The sequence below is a fragment of the Mercenaria mercenaria genome, chromosome 6 (assembly GCF_021730395.1).
Source record: "Mercenaria mercenaria strain notata chromosome 6, MADL_Memer_1, whole genome shotgun sequence".
In the NCBI taxonomy this organism is placed as follows: Eukaryota; Metazoa; Mollusca; class Bivalvia; order Venerida; family Veneridae; genus Mercenaria; species Mercenaria mercenaria.
Genome location: NC_069366.1, coordinates 73667655 through 73693979, shown reverse-complemented (window position 1 = coordinate 73693979; position 26325 = coordinate 73667655). Strand labels below are relative to the sequence as shown.

Here is a 26325-nt window from a genome sequence, read left to right as displayed (position 1 = left end):
GTCTTCCTCACATGAAGAATTCAACGCCCCAAGTAGGACTCGAACCCACACCGGTGCGGGGCAAGTGATTTCAAGTCGGCGACCATAACCACTCGGTCACGGAGGCCCCTGTGCGAACTTTAGTTTTCTACTTTGTTTATTATATCCTAAGGACACTTAGCACCTTTTTGTATTTGCAAGGCAAACGTATGTTTTTGAACTGCACAGCAAATGACGTTATATGACATTCAGCTTTCCCCGGAGGTAAAGAAAGTTAAAGGTTTCACTCGCAGGGGTCACCCCGTCTGCATTGACATTTTTATTTGCTAATGGGGACTCAATCTTTAGCACTTTCTTACGATTTGGAAGTTCCTTGGCTTTAGTCCGACATGGTTGCTTCTCATATATACAAAAATATTTGCATTTGGAAAAAAAAAACATATATCCCACGGGGGGCCGCAACGGAGCAAGGGTATATTGAGATTTTTGGAACTCTGTCTAATAGTTCAAAAGGCCTTTTGGTATTGTCTAAAAGTGTCCATTATGCCTCAGATGTCAGATATTTAAGAAATAAATCCAACGCGGAACCTTTGTTGTTGAATAAAATCTCTGTTTGGAGCTCAGACGCGAAGGAATTATATTTCACGAGGGCGCAAAATTAGTGGGTTTGTTTCATTATAACGTCACACTTTCTGTCTTCTTTGTTTATTTGTTAAACAAAGCGGGGCGTGTGAAAATAATCTATTTAAACAAATAAAAGTTATTTCATAACTCCTTATATAAATCACTGGATCATGGTTCATTCTACTGACCAGTCTTTAGTTCAATACCATTTTGTTTCATTGTTAAAATCTAAACTTGAAGAAAAAATACAAAAAGATATTTCTGATGTAGTGTATAAAACACTCATTAAATTGCTTTCCGGACAATAACTAGTAAGTAAAATGTAAAATACATGGGTCACGGAAAAGGCTTGACGTCATGGCAATGTTTAATATCAGCAATTCAGTTTATGTAATGTACGAGTTTGCCGTTTTATAGGAAATCAGATTTAAGCCTTCATTTTCATTCTGTAAGTGTCACACAATGACAATTACCTATGCACTGCATAAAGGTGATTGCTCTTCTGATTTTTGTAATGGATTTGTAAAGGTGCGTTTGGCGTTTGAATCATTTGGTCGTTTATTTTGTTCAATGAAGATGCGCTCGCTTCGAACAGGAAATCGGTATTGATTCTGCAGGTATACCCTGGTGCTGACTCAAGATTCTGGTGTAAGGCTTGCGCGAGTCCTGCGAAGTCAAATTTGTAGGCATACCTTTTACCGTGCACTTTTGTCATTATATTTTTATCATAATAGTATCTCAAAGCTCTGCTTAGCTTGTCATAATTCATGTTTGGTTTGCTCTTTCTCTGACCCCATTTCCTTGCGACTTCATCTGGATCTAAAAGTTTGAACTCGCCGTCTCGACCTTCCCAAATAATCGAAGAACAGTTGGAGGTATCAGAGAGAAGTTCGAGTAGAAACTGCCATAACTGTATCTGACCAGAGCCTGAAAATTATATAACACAAACATGTTTTAGTCAAATAGTACTGCAGCGTCTAGATATCACATGGTTTTACTTCTGCATTACCTACTAGTATATAATTTTTTCAACAACAACTGTGTTTTCTCACAGCATGAACACCCAGGTAGCTGAATATAAATCCTTACATTTTTGATGGGTTTGAAGTCATACAGACAAATTTTACATCACATTACGGCGACTTGTAACTTCATATTGTGTTGTAAAGTGTGAAATGTCTTCCATGCGTATAGTACAACTACGGCTTTCCGACATAAGATGTTATTATGAAAGAAACAAGACGCATATGCCAGATGTCAGTCTGCACAGAAACAAATAAAAACGTCCCTAGCGAAGCATTACAAAGATAAAAATCATGTATTAACAGTACGCGGGTTGCCTTCTTTGCACACGATTTTCTCCCGTTAATACAGGGGCAGATCCAGTGAAAAAAAAAAAGGTTTTTATGCAAGAATAAGTAATCGCACGGAAAATTCTGATTATGGGTCCGCTGTCTTTAATGGTGTTTTAAAGTTTGATACTGATATGTAGAATCTATATCTGGATGCCTGATCCTTTTCCAAAATTGACAGCATTTTCATTGCCTGTGATGATCCGTTCACTTTAACAAAGTATATTTCTTCAGTAGTAAAAATTAAGTATAGCATGATCAAAGGCGCTAGCAGTCTGATTGGAAATTTAAGTAATCAGGCACTTGTCATTAACAAATAATATATAATTTGCTGCCAGACAAGGAAGCATGTTAAAAGTGATAATTTGAGTGGGAGTCTAATCTACAGAATGTTCTGTCCGAGAGATTCTATTTGTCTGGTGTAAGTAGTTTAATCTGCATCCATTGACCGAAAACCGTTAATACAAAACAAGATTTTGGTCCTCTGCATTTATCAACTATTTAAAAGTAAGTCTGTTTTGCATGCGTAAGCCTGTATGATGATGCCAAAGTTTGCAGAATGAATTTACACGAGTTAGGACTTTATTTCAGTGAAACAACAGTGATGTTTTATGAACAAAATTTATAAGAAGACCCTTTGGAAACACAGAACGCAACCAAGCAAGAAATAGTAAACGCTTTCCAAAATAGCGAGTGTGTATGTATATTAAATGAGTAATACATTCTGGTAGAATAAAGTATTGCTAGTCTATATTGACAGGAAACTTCCTTTCGATTATGGAAATACATGTTTGTACATTTTCAATTGAGTGTATGACTTTAAAATTGATGTAATATAAGTATTAAAAGTAGTCAAAACTACAAAAACTTTTTAAAAACAAGTCACTTTATTTTTAACCAACGTTTCGGCTACATCAGCCTTCTTCAGGGTTCAAAATAAACATAACAAAGGAAGTGACGTCAACGTCAAACGACGTCGATGACGACAACGTCAAAATTAAACAAAGAGTTTGGCGTAAAAATCATTAACAGGATCATAGTATGATACATAAAACCTGGTGAAAAAATGCAGTATAAGTGCAATGATTAAGGAATGGCACCAGTAAAAACTGAATTTGGAATACATACAAGTAATAAAATATACATATATAACAAGTATTTCAGAAAGGCATTAATACAGAATTTTTGAATTCATTCCTTGTGGAGACACAGTGCCCAAACGGTACATCCAGGAAGTCTCTTTTAAAAGCCTTTTCCAAGGATTAGTTACTTTATCAATGGGCATAAAAGAGAAATCCTGGATAGTATGTCCTTGAGAATTAAAATGTTCAGAAACATTAGTAGTAGTTTCTGGATAATGGTTGATATCAAATCTATGACTATTCATTCTTTGTGAACATTGCTGGTGCGTTTGTCCAACATACTGTTTAAAACATTTATTACATGTTATTAAGTAAATAACATCGGTTGAATTGCATGACAGATCATGTCTAACATTATAACAAGATGAATTGGTGGAACTAGAAAGTGAATTATCTTCATTAATATTTAAGCAGTGTGTACAGCGACGTCTATAACATTTACTTACACTACAATTTTTGTCTTTCTTACTCAGCCTAGAATGAACTAAAACATCTTGAATATTCTTGGGTTTATAGTCATATAATTGTCTAACACTCTCTTGTTGAGAATACTTTAAAAGATTCCAATATTGGTTTATTATTTTATTTATGGTCTTTTACCCAAAATTGATGACATTCGTTTACTTGCTCATAAAACTAGAGCAGCATGTATTGGAATTTCTGAAACTTGGCTGGACGATTCCATCTTTGATACCGAAATTCACATTGAAAACTACAACATCTTACGAAAAGACAGAAACAGGAATGGTGGAGGTGTCTGTATCTACATAAGGAGTGATTTAGCTTTTAATCCACGGAAAGATCTTTTACATGATGAACTTGAAGCAATCTGGTGTGAACTTTTACTACCGAAGACGAAACCCATCATTTTTGGCGTTATCTACCGTCCTCCAAAACAGTCGAACTTTTATAATATTTTAGAATCAGTATGTTTGAATATATCACATTTTACTTCATTTGAAACAGTGATTTTAGGAGACTTCAACACTGATGTGTCTAAAAATAACAAAAAGTGTACTTTATCATCTACTTTGAGAACTTTTATTGACATGTTTCATTTTATACAGTTAATTGTTGATTTTACAAGGATTGGTAAATTGTCATCTACTATAATTGATCTCATTCTAGTGTCTGACATTGACAAGGTTATACAGTCTGGTGTGATAAATACATGTATAAGTGATCATCAAATGACATATTGTACAAGAAAAGTTAGTAAAAGTTTTATAGGTGTGCATAATAATGTTAAAGTAAGATCCATGAAAAATTATAATAGAGAAGATTTTCAGAATATTTTATTGAATGCAGACTGGAGCTCTGTTATTTTGTGTGATAATGTTTCTTTTGCTTGGGAATCATTCAAATCTATATTTTTAACAGCTGTAAATAACGTAGCACCTGTCAAACAGGTTAGAATAAAACAACGCACTGAGCCCTGGATTACCAATGAAATTCTACAAAGTATAAATGAACGAGATAAGTCGTTTCATGTGTATAAAAAGGATAGGTCAGATGTTAGTTTGGAAAATTTTAAGCAGCTCAGAAATAAAACTCAATACTTAATTCATAAGGCAAAACAGAATTTTTTTAAAGAGAAAATAGAAGAAAACAAGTCTGATTCTAAGTCTCTTTGGGATGCACTCAAGAACCTTGGCTTGCCATCTAAGAAGTCTAATACATCATCTCGTTCTAACATTGGTCTTAAAATGGATGATGATAATGAGATATGTTTTAATAAGCAAAAAGTTTCTGAGAAATTCAATGTTTTTTACACAACAGTTGCTTCTAAATTGGTAGATAAATTGCCTAGGTCCCTCCAAAGATATGGAAGGAATTTTGTTTTTTCTTTTTACTCACAAAAAGGTGTTTTTCCTAATAATTTTTCTTTTTCAGTCATGTCTGAGAATAAAATTTTAAAATATTTAAGTAAACTCAGTGTAAGTAAATCTACTGGACTGGATGGTATTCCTTGCAAGTTTGTTAGAGATAGTGCATCTATTATAGCTTGTCCTCTCACACATATCATAAATTTGTCTTTAATTCAAGGGGTAGTACCAGATGAGTTGAAATCTGCAAGAGTTGTTCCCCTTTTTAAGAAAAATGATAAAACAGATGTTGGTAATTACCGCCCTGTGTCCATACTTAGCATAATTTCCAAGATTTTTGAGAGGGTTGTTTATGACCAAGTTGATTCCTATCTCAATGACAAAAATTTATTGTACAAGTTTCAGTCTGGTTTCAGAAGAGGATTTTCAACTGATACATGTCTCATATATCTTTCTGATTATATCAAGTTTGAAATGGATAAAGGTCATCTCATAGGCATGATTTTACTTGATCTCCAGAAGGCATTTGACACTGTGGATCATTCTATCCTTCTTATGAAACCTGAAGGCCTTGGTCTTGGCCCTGATGTATTACGTTGGTTCAGATCATATTTATCTGACAGACAACAACTTGTAGATGTCTCTGGAACCTTTTCTAAGCCTTGTAAAATTACTTGTGGTGTTCCGCAAGGGTCAATACTAGGACCTCTTTTGTTTTTAATTTATGTGAATGATATGTCTGCAGTGGTTAAAAATAAACTGTTACTCTATGCTGATGATTATGCTATAATGGTCTCTGGTAAAACTAAGTCATCTATTGAAAATGATCTAGCTAAAGATCTTGAAATGGTTAGTCAATGGTTAATTGATAATAAATTGTCTCTACATCTGGGTAAAACTGAATCTATTATATTTGGTTCCAAGCCTAAACTTAGGACTAATAGGGACCTTAATATAAAGTGTAATGGTCAAATTATTAATCCTACCTCAGCTGTCAAATACTTGGGTGCAACCTTAGATCAGAGTTTAACTGGTGAATCTATGGCTAGTTCCATTATTAAGAAAGCTAATGCCAGGTTAAAATTTCTTTATAGAAAGAAGGCCTATCTTAATGAACATACTAAAAGACTTTTGGTTTTATCCCTTATTCAATGCCATTTTGACTATGCTTGTTCATTTTGGTATCCTGGTTTAACAAAATTTTGGAAGGACAAACTACAGGTTACACAAAATAAATTGATCCGATTTGTATTGAACTTGGAACATAGATGTCATATTGAACAACATCATTTTATTTCCCTAGACTGGTTACCCGTTTCCAGAAGAGTTGAACAAATTACTCTTTGTCATGTTTTTAAAATAAAAAATGGTCAATCCCCTGATTACATGGGTCATCATATCGTTAAACAGGATTCTGTTCACACATACCAAACTAGATCTAGCCAAAATGGGTCATTTGTGCCACCGAAAGTTAAAGGTTTTGGCCTAAAGTCTTTTTCCTACTTGGGCTGCAAGTTATGGAACATGTTGCCTCCCCACATAAGACAATTGCCCAACATATCTAGTTTTAAAAGGGCGGTAAAGGACCACTTTCTTAACGATAAGCTTCATTGCTGAACTTATGTGTTCTTTCTGTTATCTAGTCCCTGGTTGTAATGCATTTTTTTAAGAAATTATATTTTTACAATGTACTGTGATATTGATGTGATATTGGTGTCTATTTATTCATATGTCTTTCATTTAATTAAGAATCATAAATTGAGCAATTATAATTACATATGCATAACATATACGTTATTTTATAATAATGAACTCGGTAATTTTTTTATATATATTCATGTTAATGTTTCATGCCTCTCTATGTCAGACCATTGGTACCAAGGACCACAATGGAAATAAGAGATTTTTTTCTCTTTCTTGTGTCATCCTTGATATTGATGTGACTGACATAGTTCATAACACATTACTTCATATGACAACTTTTATATTTGATTATAAATTTTATTATATGCATGTATTGTAACTATGTTATGTTTTGCTCAATTATCGAAATAAAAAATCTATCTATTTTACCAATATTGGGCAAAGATGGATTGTAGGTACATACAAAAGGAATGACTTTATCCGTATTTTTGCTACTGCACGAATTAAGAGCATCTTGCATTGATAGAGAAGAGGCCTTCTTTAATGCCTCATTTATAACACATTCAGGGTAGTTACGTGCTTGAAAGTATTCTCTGAGCTTGTCCATTTCCTTGTCAAAAATGGTATTATCCGAAGTAATACGCCTAAAGCGCTTAGCCTGGCTAAAGGGAATACCCTTTACGATTTCCACTTCATGAATTCACGATTTCCACTTCACGAATTCTCGATTTCACAATTTCAACTTCATGAATTCACGATTTCACGATTTCCACTTCACGAATTCACGATTTCACAATGATGAAATCGTGAATTCATGAAGCTGAAATTGTGAAATCGTGAATTCGTGAAGTGGAAATCGTGAATTCAGGAAGCAGAAATCGTGAAATTGTGAATTCATGAAGTGGAAATCGTGAAATCAAGAAATCGTGAAGTTTTTTCTTGAAATCGTGAATTCGTGAAATCGTGAATTCATGAAGTGGAAATCGTGAATTCAAGAAGTGGAAATCGTGAATTCAAGAAGCAGAAATCGTGAAATCGTGAATTCATGAAGTGGAAATCGTGAAATCAAGAAATCGTGATATCATGAAATCGTGAAATCAAGAAATAGTGAAGTTTTTTCGTGAAATCGTGAATTCGTGAAATCGTGAATTCATGAAGTGGAAATCGTGAATTCATGAAGTGGAAATCGTGAAATCAGGAAGAAGAAATCGTGAATTCGTGAATTCATGAAGTGGAAATCGTGAAATCATGAAGCAGAAATCGTGAAATAATGAAGTTGAAATGTCACCACGGGTCTTTCGTACTATTTATTTGATATAATGCAATACCTAGATGACATGGCAGTACCTTTTTCGCTGCAATGAGGAGAAGCCGCTCTGTATGAGGTGAAAGTGAATGATGTTTGTGTTTGCTTGATTCCTTTTTTTTAACTGTTTTACATTGTCTATGTACTTGTGTGTTTATGTCAAATATTTACACATCCATACATTCACTGGTGTAGGGTTCCATTCCCGGGGCTGCCTTGAGGCTGTATCATCTGAGAGTAGCTACTCCTAGTGGTTCGTGTTTTGTCTTGTGACAAAGAACATCGAACTCGTGATCGCCAGACAGAACATTAAACTGGCGATCACCACACAGAACATCAAAGTCGTGATTGCCAGACTGAGCATCGACTGCCAGACAGAATATCGAGCTCACAACCGCCAGACAGAAAATCGAACTCGCGATCGACAGACACAATCTCGAACTCGCAATCGCCAGACAAAATATCAAAGCGCAATCGCCAGACATCCCATCGATCGCTACATAGAATATTGAACTCGCAACAAAACGGCAATGGAGACCATAAAATGTCGCTCTACTGACCTTTACATAGTTTTGAAAATCTATCGAACGGTTCGTATGAAAAAGTCGTTTTATTATGTATCTTTAGATCTGGCAGCCAGCAGGTGCAGCCAAGGAGAACCATTTGATCAAATTCTAGGAAAGAACAAGGACGGATGCTCCTGGCTACAGCCAACCATTTGGACAAATTTGAGAAGTGCTTTTGACCAAATTTGACAAATATCCACTCAGGGGTTCATGAAAAGAAACGTTCCAAGGTTTTTTCTTCTACTGTTAATGTTATATGTGTTTCTACGGAAGGTAACGCTTTGCGGACAAAAAGTATGTATGTATGTTACAACAAAAGCTACCTCTTACTGTACGAATAGTGAAGAAATGAATATTTTATTTCACATGTATTTAAAAGCTATTTAGTGTCATTTCAAAAAGACAAGAATGCAGAGAGACTGAACTGTTATAGCTTTAACTGTATTGTTCTGAAACATATTGTTATTTAGAATGTAAGGTTTCTTTGAGTGACACATGGCGAAATGTTCAATGACTTTCATTGCAAAGCTGAGATTAGTTTTGATTATTGTTCTGTAGGGGCGCCGTCATCTTTCTTATTTTACGGGAGAACGAACAATTTTATGTTCTCGATGAGAGTTATAGCGTGTGTAGTTCGAATAGGTAATATTATTTCTGTTTCCTGTACAAGCCTGTCCTACTTGTTCTCAAAAATGTGGTTTACAAATTTTGAAGAAATGTTTGAAATTCCTGCATGAAAATATTCACCTGATTTGAGGTAACCTTAGATTGGCCCGCCAATATCAACGATTTTGTATACTAGTATCAGTTCCATGATTCCGAATTGAATCTCCTTTTTCAGCAATAAATCTTAGTTTAGTTGGATTTAGCCAATTTCTCTAAAACGTTTTAGATGTATACATCCAGTTGAAAATGTTACTGGGTACCAAGGAAAAGATCAACTTTAAATATACCTCAAAGACAATGCGAACGATATTTTGATGGCTTTTAAATTGTTTTTACTTCGTTAGATGTTAAACATTTCGCTTCTTCATCAATAAAATGTTTCGAGGAGTCTTTGAAATGTTACGTATTTCTGGGTCTGAAGCATTCGTTATCGAGGCATTTCCCAGAAGTCACATCGGAAAGGCTGAAATGGTATGGTAAAAATAGAGACCGGACATTTGTATTGCGTCAAGAGACGCTTTCGGATGTTACTTATTCAGTCTTAACGTTTACTTAGTTTTTACAGGAATGACCAATTAATTCTTATGTTTGACATAGCCCAGATATTAGACTATTTATATGGGCGATAATTTACAAATCTGTAAAGCTTTGAATCAAAGAGTAAATTACAAAATAACAAACAGAAATTTATACTCTTCGGAAGATTACATGAGTTACATTGAGCAAAGAATAAGAGACTGCCTTCTTTTGATATCAAATTTATCAGTTTTGGAAAATATAGGTGGAAGCGGCTTGGTAAATATCACCCCTTCCAGTCCATATGAAACTCACCCGATAAAACTGATATAAAAAGACAACAACCTGTTATTCTCTGATAAATGTACAGAAGTGCAGGCGGTTAAATCATCCTTCCGTTGAAGATGTTAATTAGTCTGGGTTAAAAGTAGGCTATTAGTCATATTGTATTAGTCATACTGTATTGTTCTTTGAAATATTTTATTATAGGTCGATGTATGCTTTCCGTGACGGAGGAAAATCCCTATCGATTGTCAATCATCTACACATCTACGCATACACTGCTGCAGGATCGTTTCGAGGAGTATGGTATGCTTTCTGTGCTTTCCTATAAAATAATTTTCATTCGATAGGGATTTTCTTCCGGCCAGATGTGACGCACATCAGTTAGATAACAGACAACACATGAGTCGCAGGTTGAGGATGAATAACTCAGTTCGTCTAATCGTCCGGCCATGCACGTGAACTCGTAGTCCTTACTTTCCATGTTAGGCTAACTGAGCTGAGCTTAACCTAGCTAAACTTTGTATGTTTTTCGGCGAACGCCGTCTAAATTCGTTTTCGTTACCTATGCCACGTGACTTCAGTTTGCAAATCAAACTACTTGATAACGCATTATAGATAATTTATCAAAATGGAAGATTTATGCAACACTCTGCCTGATTGTACGAGAGTGTCAATTTCTTTCACTCTGTTGATTGTGCTACGCTGAGTGAAATGTAGACAAAGCGTTTATCCTAAACGGCGCTGTTCACAGTTTTAAAGCTAACTTTGGCTCAGTATATTTAGCAAGAATATTGATATATCTCAAAATGATAAGTAAGTTTAATAAATATGATAAAAACCTGTTCAAATATCAACATATATCAAATTAAAGAAAGAGCTGAAAACGGTCTGCGTATCACATGAATAAGGGTGTGATAAGAGTCTTTTATGTAGAGAAGTGCTTTTTAAAAGATTTTCCTTGTTACAATAGTCGTCTGTATATGAAAAGGTTTCTTGCTTTTGTGATTGTGACTTATTCAGATTGCATATTAAAATGAATACTTGTTTGCTTTGATATATTTGTTATAAATTATATGACTGATTTATTATATATGTATATTTTTCTTTAGTATGGTATGCAAATACTGAACTCAGTTGAAATCTGTTTCGAACTCAGTTGAAATCTGTTTCATTATATATATGCTATATAATGACTGAATCTCATTACACTGAAATGAAGGTACGCTGCATACAGTTTATCTATGTGATATGACTGCGGTCAAACTTTGCTTATGAAACAGAAATATTGAAATAATTACAATTGTATGTTTTGCTTGACCTTCACTTTTTTATAGGTGTGAAGTCATTGTCCAAAGATTCATGAATAGCGAATATGCATTTGTTAAAGCGGGATCAGTTGGCCTATTTTAGAAATAAATAAAAATAATAAATAAATAAATCCTTTAATTGATTTTTTCTCATGTATTCTAATCAAACTTGATTTGTAGCATCTTTATTAGGCCCGCAGCCAACTTTGTTCAGCTGGGACATTTGACCCCTTTTGGGGGCTGCTAGAGCTAAAACTAGAAATGCCTTTATACAGCGTCTCATGAACAGCTTGGTGGATCTTTGTCATACTTGGTCTGGAGCATCATTATAAGGTCCTCTTCCAAATTTATTTATATAGGAACTTGGGCCCTATTAGGGACCACTATAGCTAAAAGTAGATATGCCTTTCTTCGCATTAAGGAGGTAGGATACCTTGTTACAAGGGTAAATTCAAATTAGTTGAACAGCAGCATGTTTTTGTATTTCGTGTAATATGAAGTTTTAACTGCTACAATCTCAATTTCGTTTGTCTCTGTCCCTTCAAGTTCAATTTTTATCCAGGTTTGAAGAACATGACCCTCCAAAGGTATTTCATATTGAAAGAAGAAGGAAAATACGGATATTTAACACTTTTCAGGGTATTTTAGTTTCATTGATATCCGTAGAAGTCTGCATAATTGATAATTTTACTGGTATGCACGTTATCTTTCTAATATAAGCTTAAAATGTATATGTCGCGGGGCTCGTGTTTCCATGGTAACGCATTTTCTCTGATTTTTAAACAACTATGTATAAAAATAGGGATTTTCGACGGCTTCAGTGCCATTCTGTTAATGACCAACATGAAATATTTGGGTAATATTATTAGCAAAATACCAAGAACTTTACATGGTACCCTATTTTTTCTTAAATTTTAAAGTAACCATGGCAACAGAGATGTTTAAAATAGCTTATATCTTGCTGTTTGTCGTAATTTCTTTAAAAAAAATATTGAATAAGATTATCTTTCTAGCTGATGTAGCTTTAAAACATATTATTTCTAACGTAGGTTACATTTTCGTGTTATTTGCATTTATTCAAACAAATTTCACAGCTTAGAATACGTACAGCAGTACCCTTCGTCTGCCATTTTTCATGGAAAAATCGTTCAGCGTGCTGCTATTATTCTCATGGATATTGTTGAAATGAAAATAAAAAGCCGAAGCTGTGTTTCTTAAATAGACCAGTGTCAACGCTTTTGAATTTTACATTTAGATACATAGGTCACGGGCTTCGTCTCCATGGTAACATCAATTCAATTCAAGAAACCACAATTTTGTACTGAAATTTGAACAATTTTAGATCTTAGTTTTAGTATGTAAGTAACAAATTATCAATGGAACCTGAAAAATAGGTATTACAAATCAAACTGCTAGACTTTTTATTTGAAAATGGCCGTAACAAGTAGCCTTTCACCCAACTATATTCCAAATAACATTGGTTGCCATCATCCATTTTCTTACATTCCGCATAACATTTCAATATAACTACATAAAAGAAGTAAAATATTGATTATTATTCAGACCAAAAGACTCGTAAAAAAATATTTCAGCAAATAATGGTTATTTGAAAATAGTTAAAATAAAGAAAATGTACAGAATTACGTACTTTCAAGATAAAAGCTATTAATTTTGCGCGGTAACTGACACGTAACGTCATGACGTCAATGACGTCATTTTAAGGCAACATTGTTTTGAAGCGTTTCTGCTGCAATTTATTCATTATTTCTGCATTATTAAACCATAAAGCATCAGATCGAAGACAAATTCATGATTTGTTTTCAGAAGAATGAATATACAAACACATTTAGTTTGTCGTAAACGTCGTCGTAAATCGTCACATTAGCTTCCGGTTGGACATGCGCACATACAAATATGAAGGTAACCTACCTCCTTAAGCACTAAAATGTAATGGATTTTTATCAAACTCAATGTGTAACAATATCGTAAGGTCTCCTGCTATTTTGTTACAAATGGGGATAGGGACCAATTTAGCTAAAAATATAAACACGTTTAATGACCTCTTCTCATGAACCGCTTCATGAATCTTCATCAAACTACTGCTGTAATTATTCGTCTAAGGATAAACGAAACAAAATTGCAACCCTACGAAACCTTTGCGAAAAATTAAAAGAGAACCATTTAAACTGTTAAAGTGCGGTGTTTAGATTTGCAATTTGAAAAATGTTAGATGAAAGATGAATGTTAGATGAAAAATTCATAAACTTCTTTCCTTATTACAATTCGCCGACCATCATTTTTAAAGATATTTCTTGTTGGCTTCTTAGTTTGTACACGTGAATGGGTCTGAATATGGAATTTGAGAAACAACACCTTTTTAAAATATCTCAAACAATGATACAATATGACTAATTGCCTTCTTTCAACCCACTCAAATTTAGATCTCCAACAGAAGGATAGTTTGACGCCTACACTTTTACAAAGTATAGTAAGGCTTCTTTACTTCAAAGGTGCGGAAAAACATATATCTTCTTTGTATTCTTAATAAGTACACAATCTGTTGAAACTAGCTATATATAGAACTGTCACAGGAGTGACGAATAATAGCCCCACAATACGGTCATGTCACAGAAGTATTGCAACCGTAAGAGAAAAATGGGCACAAGAAGGTGTAATTTAAGTTGTTAAAGCTGAAGTGAAAACACTGAAACGAGTGTTTGTGAGAGTCTAGTGTTACATTTAGACAATGATTCCATTATTATACAGTTAATTATGTAAATGTTTTGTTTTGATAACATACAAAATATTGAAAGTTTGAATTTATCGATTATTGTTAGATTTAATATAATTATTGCAAACATAAAATGATTTTTTGGATAGTTTTAGACAAAAATAAATACCAATTTATGTATAGAAAAAAAATAGAATACCAATTTTAGTTGGAAAGGGTCCATAACTACGTCAAAAAAATGGTGTTTTTTATGCAAAGTCGAAGTTGATCTGTATTTTTTGATGTTACACCTGTGTAACAATTTTTTTAAATCTGTCAAGCCTTTCATGAGTAAGAATCGTGAAATTAAATCTAAAAGATCTTTTGGTCGCAAAGAAAGCAACCATGCAAAAAGTCGGTTTGTTTGAAACTGTTCAGGAGAGTTAATGAAATGCTCAACACACATCACGCCCCTAGCTCTGATATAAACAGAGCTTTATTTTAAAGTAAAATTAAATACACTGTAGTAAAGTATGGGCGATTTTTTTATGAAAGCTACATGGCACGTAAGACAGCTGTAAAAGTACATTACAATACAATATAAGATATTTTGGAAGTAGAGGTTTCCAAGTAATGTGAGAGCAGAACCAACAGGTAAGGGTTGATTTCTTGGAAGCACAGAGTACTAAAAATGCAAAGTAGGCCCACAACAAAAAGGTGCTGTAATGGAAAATATTACAGACGGGTTGCTTCAAAAATCCCACAAGTACATTTAAATTTTATGCAAATATGCAAAATATAGATAGAGGAGGAGGAAGGGGTAAGAGGTAAAAAAGTGGTTGCGGGTGGATGTTGGATGAGGTTAGTTTATACTAATTTGTTTTAGCTCGATTGTGATGAAAGCTTCAAGCTTATTGAAACCACTCTCGAGATGAGGTTGAAGGGGAAAGTAGAACAAGGATGAATACACAAAGGGAATATTATGTTCCTTAATCACAGTTACACTACAACGTAAACCATAACAAAAAATCTCAAAGAATAATACAATATGACTAATAGACTTCGCTTGGTTGTTTTTTTTTTTTTTTTTTTTTTTTTTTTTGTTGTTTTTTTTAACATTCTATATTTTACCGAATACGTTTTGAATCTAACTTAAAAGCGCGTCGTGTGGTAGTTGTGCCAATGACACTTATATTTAGCAAACTGCGATTTACGTATACTGATCCCACACTAATAAATTCTCTTCAAGTCAAGATTAGAGATGCTAATACATGGTTTAATTGCCAGTTAAATCAGTTAAATATTTCTTCAGCAAACTGACTGGTTAATTTTGTCCTTTTGTGTTGTTATTATGTCATCATACAGTTCTTTCAATATTCTTAAGAGTGCCGTTTAAGTAATGCATGCTGCGTGTTGGGTGTTGCCCATTTCATTACAGACTCAATCATACCAAGTCTGCTGTTACTTAGCTTGGTCAGTTACATTCTATTCTTTCAAAGGATTTTCTTGTACATTTGAGCCGCGCCATGAGAAAACCAACATAGTGGCTTTGCGACCAGCATGGATCCAGACCAGCCTGCGCATCCTCGCAGTCTGGTCAGGATCCATGCTCTTCACTTTCAGAGCCTATTGCAATTAGAGAAACTGTTAGCAAACAACATGGATCCTGACCAGACTGCTCGGATGTACATTTGAGCCGCGCCATGAGAAAACCAACATAGTGGTTTTGCGACCAGCATGGATCCAGACTAGCCTGCGCATCCGCGCAGTCTGGTCAGGATCCATACTGTTCGCTTTCAAAGCCTATTGCAATTAGAGAAACTGTTAGCAAACAGCATGGATCCTGACCAGACTGTGCGGATGCGCAGGCTGGTCTGGATCCATGCTGGTCGCATAGCCACTATGTTTGTTTTCTCATGGCGCGGCTCATTTATTTTGCTATCACATCACAAGTGCCTGCCAGCGCTAGTAATATTTTTGTTCTTTGGGACCAGGCAGTCCATTCAATGTTCTTTCATAATAGAGGCAGAAGTGGGTATGTTGGTATGTGGGAAGTTGCACATATCATTAAAATCTCATGAACAGTCAGTCAAACCTGGTCTACTTTTGTCTACGCTTCCGAAAGACTTTCTTACATAATTATGTCTAAATCAGTACAATAACAATAATAATGAATTGCCACGGCCTTAGTTCTAACAGTGTTCCCCCTAAAAGTCAGGTTGTGATATACCTTGTCGCAAGTGTCTTTTTTTTTTTTATTTAGATGTAAATAATTCGCATTTCAGATCTGTCACAACATGCGTTTATTTTCCGTCTTCAATTATCAATATTTTTCTCTTTAAGACGTGTCTTCATTTTTATAAAATTTGTAGTTATGTTCTCTTTGGTTTACTTCTATTGTTACAATAATTTGATTTCATGCAGCCATAATTACAGAACCCTTCCTTTTTAAAAGTTTTTGGGATGTTGTTTCCCGAATCCCACATATTCATTATTTTACCACTTGTACGTAATTTCATCTTGTGATGTTTTCTAAATATTGAATTCTTTTCATGGTTCGACTTTGACATTGGGCCTAGGATCACGACATATGGTTTTTGCCACTAATGACGTTTGTTCATATTAATCATTTTAATTCATATCTTTCACTTCAGCCGTCAAGGTTACATGTTAATAGTTTATTAGTTTTGTATCGGGAAATATGCACGTGCTCTGCAGAGGAAATATTGCGCAATTTTACGAGTCTGCTAAGAACGTGTACATATATCCCGATGCAATGATTTAACCGTTTTTATTACATATGTATCTACACGTAAAAATGTAATGTAAACATTATGTGTTTTTTTTTTCAATTAACTGAATAAGATTGGCAGTTTGTGCTCTGGTGAGCTAAAAATATTGACGTTTCAGGTACCATTTAACTCAACGGGGAATAGAAACGAGTATGTAATAATAACAAATAATTGTGTTAATGAACCGTATGTTAACAAACCAAAAATGTTATCCCCATTAAATAACTTATCATTACTATTACACTGACGGAATCTTGCAATTATTTCGCTATAACTTTTATACTGACCAAAAGATGTTCCAAGAGTTATATATATATATATATATATATATATATATATACTTAATGGCTACCTTTTCACGTGCGTTTTTATAACAAAAATACACGAAGTTTAAAGTTTAAGTATATCTGTTATGACACACACGCTCTAATTAGTGATAAATCGTATATAAATAATAATAGTACTTATTTTTCTCCGACTTTAATGACATGTACATAATTGGGGAGGGGTGGGGGAATCGAGCGGCTCCATGTCACTGAAGTTGCTGTTTTAAGTGATCTACCGGAAATCATTACGTAACTTTTATGCAAAATGACATGATAAAACATATGTCACCTAGGTTATCAGAACAGGAAATCCTTTCGAGGTTCACTAATTAGAGCGGATCATAAAATTTACTGAAGCATATAAGATGGCTTTGATATGATATAATTTAATGTCTTCGGTCATCAATGCCACTATATATGAACGAACACGGATTAATATATCACGTGGCGGAGCTGTCTTGTGAAACGAAAATAAACATTTCACAGGATATCTAGTATTCTAAAATCTGTAAGAATATATTTGGAAATTTAATGGACATTTATTTTTAAAACGATGAACGTGTAGTAACAAAAAAATGTAAATTCGTTAGATATGAATCAAGGACTTAAACTACTACTGATGGGAAATACCTAATATCTGGAACAACTGATACGTATTAGACCTTCCTGCTATTATAAATCTGTAATTTTCTATTTTTTAATTTACATGCTGGATCATTTTCATATTGAAACTGTATCGTGCGCAAAGTCATCCGTAATTTAATAGAATAATTATGAGAAAGCTGAATTCCGCAAAAATAGAACAAGATTTCAAGTCTAGAACACTCTTCCCTGCTGCTACACGCCCCCCCCCCCCCCCCACTCCTCTCTCTCTCTCTCTCTCTCTCTCTCTCTCTCTCTTAAATCTGACCGCTGCCATTTAATATTTTCAAATAAAAACTTTCAATTCGAAGAATCAATAGAAATGATAACAATTTTAAGATGATTACTATTTTTGAATACGGAATGAATTCATCCTCACTTTAGTTTAAGTGGATACAATATGAAAGGCTGGACTTAATTGAATATTTCATTTTCAACTTTTTAATTATATTACAAGTATCATGCAAGCTTATTGCGGCATGTTGTAAGTTCTGCGAGGTCGAGCAAGGAAATAAGACAAATACTTTGGTATAAATAATTGATCTTTAAATGTTCCATATAAAATTATTTTCCATTTAGGTAATACAAATTTTAGCCATTTCGGCTATGAAATAATATTCTCCATTTCGTTGTATTTATTATCCATTTTAGTAATAAGTTTGTTAGTTACATGTACTTGTGGCCCGACCTATTTGTTTATTTTCTTGGCTGTACATGTACATTTTTGCTGTTTGTTAGTATAAATGTAAACAGTAATAAGCAATAAAATATGATTTAACTCGGGGAAAAAAAAAAAAAAAAAAAAAAAAACTAAACGCATAATATACATTTTCTAGGCTTCGCGCGGCCGGTTGCCGGCTACCCAGAAATAAATATTATCCATTTCGTGAATGAAGTTATTCTCTATTTCCTTTTAGTTATAAATTATTATTCATTTCAGTAATAACTTTGTTAGTTACAGGTACGCATGATAAATATTACAGGATGTTCGCGCGGCCGGTCGTCGGCTACCCAGAAATAAATATTATCCATTTCGTCAATGAAATTATTCTCCATTTCGTTGTAGTTATAAATTATTATCAATTTTATTTAAGTTTGTTAGTAACAGTTACGCATCAAATAAATAACCGGGACGTCGCGTAGCCAGTCGTTGGCTACCCAGAAATAAATATTATCCATTTCGCCAATGAAATAATTCTCCATTTCGCTGTAGTTATAAATTATTATCCATTTCAGTGTAAGTTTGTTAGTTACAGGTACGCATCATATACATAACTGGGACTTCGCGCAGCCGGTCGTTGGCTACCCGGAAATAAATATTATCAATTTCTTCAATGAAATTATTCTCCATTTGTTTTTAGTTGTAAATTATTTCACATTTAATAATATACACTCGTTTAAGAAACTACTGCTGTATGCATTCTTTTCATATTGATACAGAAGACGACCATGCTACTGGTCCGCTGTGAATGCAGTCATTTTTGCAGTTCTAAACTAAATTTTGATTGGTCTATTCGCTCGAATTCTAAATTAGGAACCAGGTCAACGAAAATACACGTTGAGCGTGTAAATTTACACGGTAAGCGTGTAAATTTACGCGCTTAGCGTGTATTTTATACGCTAACCGTGTAAAAAACACGCTTAACGTATAAATTTACACGATGAGCGTGTAAATTTACACGCTTACCGTATATTATGGTACCGCTCGAGCGATTTCAGACTTTTGACCCAAATGGTACGTCATAAAATCGAGCTTTATATGATTGAACCAACACATTCGAAGTTTATCCTGCAGATCATCTATACAGATTTTATTTTTTGTTTTGTTGGGTTTAACGTCGCACCGACACAATTACAGGTCATATGGCGACTTTCCAGCTTTGATGGTGGAGGAAGACCCCAAGTGCCCCTCCGTGCATTATTTCATCACGAGCGGGCACCTGGGTAGAACCACCGAAATTCCGTAAGCCAGCTGGATGGCTTCCTCACATGAAGAATTCAACGCCCCGAGTGAGGCTTGAACCCACTTCGGTGAGGGGCAAGTGATTCAAAGTCAGCGACCTTAACCGCTCGGTCACGGAGGCCCCTATAAACTTTAAAATACGACACTTGTATTTCAATGAGTACCACTATCCTGCTGAATGGAAGGAGTCAATATGTTGGCCTTGGTATGCAAGCGCCAAACTGACCGCTTTGTCTGAGGCTTTCGACCAAAATCAACTTTTTCCGTTGCACTAATCAGCTAGACTTTACAATCATCTTGTTTGAAAACATTTTTTCTCTCGATATTTTGGGATCATATGTATGTGTGGGTAGGCCCTCCTTCAAAACTTCCAGTATTGCCCCCAACCCCTATGTCTGTGTATAAATCATGCATAAATCTTTTAGTTTTCAGAGATAAAACTCAAACCTTTTGGGAATGTACTTAAGTTTCTAAAGAAGTCATGCACATGTGACTAATCAACATATACCTGCGTTAGTTTTGGACATCTCAAGATGTTCTCCAATCATTCGGTAAGGCCACATTGAATGCATGTTGGGAAATCCAACTGTTGTATCCACACGCGCTTTTTTGTCTGCGGGATCTGTAAAAGAATAATACAGCAGTTTCAAGTTGTGTGTATCTAAGTTTATTAGCTGTCTCCACTGGTAACCCATATTGGCGACTCCTCCAAATGAACGTAAGTAATTTATACGGAGACGTTCCAATTGTAGAATTCAGAGTGCTAGGTGTAAAGCTTCCATACACGGACTATTACCACTGGACTATGCTCCCACTCTGGTAAGTTTCAAAGAAAGATAATTTATAGGTTGATTACATATTTATGCAGGTACTATTTGATATAGGATAACACAGTTTTCAACAGTGTTTCAGTTACGTAACGGAAGTAAACAAATGTAGATTCTGTACCAAGCTGAATTGTTGGGAGCAAGTCAATGGCAACTTCACATAGGTTGAAGATGAAGACTTAAGACACAGCCTTCGCAGAGAATTTAACCTTCGCCCGGAGAGCGAATTCGCCAACCAGTAAGCTAAAAAGGAAGATCACAAGACGAGTAGGAGGTTCGAATCCCATGCGAGGTGTGTCTCCATGGTGACTTCCTGATTACATCTACTATAAATCGTCTTCCACATCTGCTTCATGTGGAGAAGTTGTAAGTTACTTTTAGGATCGGTAGTATATTGTAACAATGCAGAGACCGAAGAACAACGACTAAGTTGGTGAGTGCTCTATCGCTTATACGCGGTCTTAGTCAGGAGGTGACTTTATCTGTTGGTATACCTTGGGATGGAACCAAGGAACTCGGGTTAGGTTAAATTACCACATTTATTTTACCATGTAGAGCATTACCGGTATCGTTTTGCTTACATCAAGTGCGTACTTGACATTTTGGTACAATTTCACCATGAAATAATCGCACTTCAGACTGGAAATGGATCTCTTTTTCAGCCAGTGCAATTGTTTCACTAAAATTATCGCTCTTCCATCAAACATGACCAAAACTTCATGTGATTTTTATTTCGGACTGACAATGTCGTTCCAGAAAATTTAGGTTTATGCCAAAAATGATTAGGGTTGCTTGTCTGTAAATTTCAAGACACTGGGGTACATGAGACAATACGAATTTACGATAGACCTCAGAAATACATAAATAACTTTGAAATAATTCAACCTCATGATGTATGCTATAGCAGAATTCTGAAGCTGTGTTTTTGAAGGGTACTGAGCCATTATTAAAATTATTAACTGATGTGTATAATGTGAGAATATAAGGAAAGGTATTACATGAGCTGCACTTCGTCTATATTCTTTAAATATTCAATGTTTTGATGTATCCCTCCGTATTTATGATATAACAAGCACTTAGTCACAAAACTCAAGAGAAAAGAAGGGGCATCCATGCCGGAGTGGTTAAAGTCGCTAACTTCGAATCAATTTCCACTCACCTCTGTGTGTTCAAATACCTCGTTTGGAATGTAGATTTTTTTTTCATGAAGGGAAATCATACCGCTGCTGACCTAGGTGTTTCTCCTTACCCGAATAATTCTCAAAGTTTACATATGAATTATAATTGTGTCGATGTGACCTTAAACTCAACAACAACAAACAAAGATAATATTTTCTGCTATATTTTATTTACAAAAGCTTATTCATCTATCGTAAAGACATATTACAATATATTTAAGATATGATTTATTATACAAGTTATTTTTGACGGGAATGGACAAAAATCTTTTGCATTTGAATGTCAGAAACTTATAGTTGTTCGCGGGTTTCCTACGAAATTTTCAAAGTATGAGATATAAGACTGGTATCAGGTCTATATGTACTAACATCTGTCTTTTTGCGGCAAAATAAAATCGTTTCGAGTAAAAAATTATAAGAGGAGCGCCCACTGGCAGCGCATATATTTCTCAAGAAAAATCGCCGTTTTTCGTTTCATAATCGCATTGAAATTGATGTGATAACATTTCTCAAACTCGAGGTTATAGTTAAGTATAGTATAAATGTTTACACTTTGCGGTTAGTAAATGATTTTGATAAGAATGGGCTTAAATAAAGAGATATCCGTGTTAGGGGTGGGGGGAAATAGAGAAAAAATTCAATGTATTTTATGGACGTTTAGTCGTTATAAATTAAAACGGAGTGTTCAAATTTTTTGATTTTCAAATGTAGTTTTCTTTAATAATTTCTCAACAAGAAAATGAAATAAAAAAAAACAGCCCACGAACAACCTTAAAATTTACTATCCAAGTCTGGTGCTAGTAAATAAAAGCTGGTATAAACATTTGTTGAATAGAAGCAATTTAATAGATATGACCTAAATTGAATCGGTGTGACTTTAAACCCATTTAAATTAAATCAAAGACACTAAAAAGGTACTTTACCTTGGTTTCTGGATGGGAAATTGTCGAAATATTCATGTCGTGGAGTATCGGCTCGGTTTGTGATATGTGTATCTGCTAGATAATGTTGATTACCGCATGTGTCTCGAGCGTAACTGTTTAGCAATCCGCAATATGGCATTTTGTAACAGAAACAATCTTCTAAAGTGGTTCTCTTTTGTGAATGTTTTCCCTTTCCTCTGTGTAACTGACCATAGTTATTACACTTTGGACTGTGACCGCGCTCCACATCCTTTACATTTCTATTCCCAGTGTCTGTATTTTCGAACTGGTTAGGACCAAAATATTCCCCTGGTATATTCTGTACATCCCTATAATCATAGGCCGTTTTAATGTTTTGCTCAGGCCATGTTTGAATAAATGATTGCTGTTGTACCTGGTAAGGTCGAAAGCCTGGATGCCGGTGTCCTTGAACATTGTAATAATTTGGCAATGACTGAAACAAAAATCATATAAAGTAAAGTGGGTTGTTTTCCCGAGAAATTTTTATACAGGATTTTTTTGTTTATTTTTCTTTGTAACATATATACCGCATTGTTCAGAACAGCCATATGGCAGAGTTGCTGTGTGTCTTTGTCTTCTTTATAATGTATACCATAGATTTGGCAATATTCGCGGTAATTTTATTTTCGCTAATATTCGCGAATAATGCAACTTTCGAATTCAAAATATTGGTGAATATTAATCTTCATGAGATCGTAAAACACAGACACTAAAATTTCGCGCATGCAAAACACCACAGATAGGGATATGCTGTCTGTCTTACAACTGTATGTTTTGTCAAATAAAAAATCTTCTCACAAGCCTTTTTTACGCAGTTTCTTATAACTGTGTGTGAGAGGCATACCTGTCTGGGTTTTACTAGTAAAGAATAAAAGGATAAATTGTGCCTTGTTGCAAATGTAATTGTATTTTATAAGTTTAACTGATATAATTCCAGTTTGACTTTAATCTACACTTTTTCTTCGTACGGTATTTCCGCATAGAAAATTATTTTTTTCGCAGCAACTGTACAATACCAGTCTCGCATACGGAGAACACGTAACTGAACGGGAAGTGCCAAGTGTCGAACTGGTTCCACTACCCTTATACCCTTATATACTGTATTAATGATGTTCTGCAGAAGCAAATATCCACTTGAGAGAAAATAGCAAGTCGATTAATATTAGCAATAAGAATAAAAATAGAAACGTGTAAATTAATCTTGGATAAATTGTTAATCGCTTATTGAAAAAGTTAAATGGTCGTTTCATGAAAGCATGAACAGAAAAACTTTTTTTCCTCGAAAAATATGACATATACCAGATAAAAATTAAATGATATATATAAAAGGCTTTTTATGTTTTAATATGGAATAATTAAAAGTTTCTTTAAAAATATTCAAATAAGTATATATATTTCAAACCAAAATGAGCAAAAATACAGATGTTTAGATCCAAACAGTATGTATGATAACAAGCGGCGAGAAGTTGCTACAAAATATTTCAGAAAATAACTGTAAAAAACGATGCAAAATGACATAATCACACTTTAAATCCATACAACTTCGAAATAATATTTTATCAGTCCACAATTTTAGTCTATCCCTTTTAGAAGCGGATCAAGTTGTGTTGTTATATCACACAAAGAAAAGCAACATTTCCCTATTCCGTGATCATTTATATGTGGAAATTCGTAATTTCCTTTCGGAAACCCTTACCATGATATCACAACTCAGTTTCCCGTTCTGTGATAACTACATCATCCGGTTTCCGGAACACCTTTGGCCAGATAAAACTTCCTCGGCCTCTTATAGGCAGGAATTGAGCAATATAAAATAAATTGATTTATAAACGTTGCGAGTTTTATTTTGTGCCATTACAGCTATTTTATGTGCGACTCAATTAATACTTAATGCATAATTGATGAAAACAGGACACTAAGTTTTCTCCGTTGACAGTGAATGTCTGAAAGCACGAGATTCTCGTGCAACATGTAGAAGATGATTGTCTGTAACTTGAGGGGCTGATAATCTATTAGTTTAATATCACATTTTAATGTCATGTATGAAAGAAAAGTGATAATTGTCTTTTTCGATCTTGTGGTTTGTATCAATTATTTTATTTCGTGTCTTGTTTTTTATTTGCGTGGGAAGTGACAGATTTGTTATTGTTGTGTATTGAACGGATTCATCGGAAATTTATAAAATGGATACTAAATGCCAAAATGAGCACGAGTAATATACGAGTATATGGAGAATCGGGTCGGTACCCGTTAATTATAGACCGTAAAATTAGAATAATTAAATATTTTCTTAAACTCCATAACAGGAGACAATTGTATCCTGAATAGTTTGCTGGGTAGCATGTTATTAATATGAATTAAGGCATTGCATAGCATGGGGATTTATTTTTCATATTCTATTACAACGAAATATTCAACACTCATTGCTCAAAAGAAAGTGAAACTTCGCTCTAACTAGTTTACATTTAGTGTCATCATACCTCTTACAGCGAATATCATACTTTGCAAAATTTACGGGAAGCCGTGACGGTGACGTCATTCACCGCGTTCTCGCACTGGCTTTTGGATTTTTTTTGTTTGTTTGCACTCCACGCAGAAACTTGACGGTCTTTACACTTCCTTACTGTTTTAAAAGTGTTTTTCAGTTGCATGTACAGTTTTCATTACGAAAAAGAAGTAAACGAATCATGTTGGCGCGGTTTACGAATTTCTGTGACTGGTTCGGGGTGTTCGGATGTTCTTACAGACAACCAGTCTACGTTGTGTACATAAACCGGAACCGGAAAACATCGAAAAAATTGCCTCAGTATATGCAGAAAACAAAGACGAATAACTATATACGGACGTGACCGTCTCGGGGATTTTCATTCCCTTATATGAATTAAGGCACCGCCTAGCATGGGGATTTATCTTTTATATATCCACTTACAAAGAAATATTCAACAATTAAAAGTAAGTGAAACTTCGCTCTAACAGTGAAGTTTACATTTTGTGTCATCATACCTCTTACAGCAAATATCATTCTTTGCAAAATTTACGGGAAGCCGTGACGATGACGTCATTCACCGCGTTCTCGCACTGGCTTAGGATTTTGTTTTGTTTTTTGCACTCCAAGCAGAAACTGGACGGCCTTTACACTTCCTTACTGTTTTAAAAGTGTCTTTCAGTTGCATGTACAGTTTTCATTACGAAAAAGAAGTAAAAGAATCATGTTGGCGCGGTTTACGAATTTCTGTGACTGATTCGGGGTGCTCGGATATTGAGGCAGACAACCATTCTGCGACGTGTACATAAACCGGAACCGGAAAACATCGAAAAAATTGCCCCAGTATATGCAAACAACAAAGACGAATAACTGTATACGGACGTTACCGTCTCGGGGATTTTCATCCCCTATTAACAGAACAAGAAATCGATAACTGGACATTGCAAGTGAGAAATTTATTGAACTCAACAGGTTTTGGTGAAGTTTGGTACTTCCCTACATCTGTGAAGGTTGAATTGTTTATACCTATTCTTAAACAGAGGCTATAAAACATGTTTATATCGGAATGGCGAGATAGTATGAATGTATATCCATCTCTTTATTTGTACAAAGAAATCAAACAGACATTTGAAATCCCCGAATAATTACTTGTTTTAAATAATTTAAATTACAGGCGGGCAATAGCAAATATTCGCTTAGGATCGCACGATTTACTGATTGAGAAATCCAGATAAGGCAACGAAG

The 26325-nt window shown here is 34.6% G+C and overlaps 1 protein-coding gene across 1 annotated transcript; it reads right to left on the bottom strand.

Annotated features, from left to right (window-relative positions):
• Positions 1-707: 707 nt before the first annotated feature.
• On the bottom strand, positions 708-24357 carry LOC123548601 (uncharacterized). The gene is made up of 4 exons (XM_045336021.2): positions 24292-24357; positions 22575-23028; positions 20155-20268; positions 708-1530 (listed from the first exon to the last, which is right to left on the bottom strand). The coding sequence occupies exons 1-4, from the start codon at positions 24292-24294 to the stop codon at positions 1073-1075; spliced, it is 1029 nt and encodes a 342-aa protein (XP_045191956.2). The 5' UTR covers positions 24295-24357; the 3' UTR covers positions 708-1072.
• Between the last annotated feature and the right edge of the window lie 1968 nt (positions 24358-26325).

Bases quoted from the DNA above. Each gene is read 5' to 3' on its own strand.
- LOC123548601 (XM_045336021.2), bottom strand. The intron at 20,269-22,574 runs GTAAAGTACCTT...ATTCTTTTACAG, and splicing joins TTTCCCATCCAGAAACCAAG to ATCCCGCAGACAAAAAAGCG. The intron at 1,531-20,154 runs GTATATGTTGAT...TATAATTTTCAG, and splicing joins GATGTCCAAAACTAACGCAG to GCTCTGGTCAGATACAGTTA.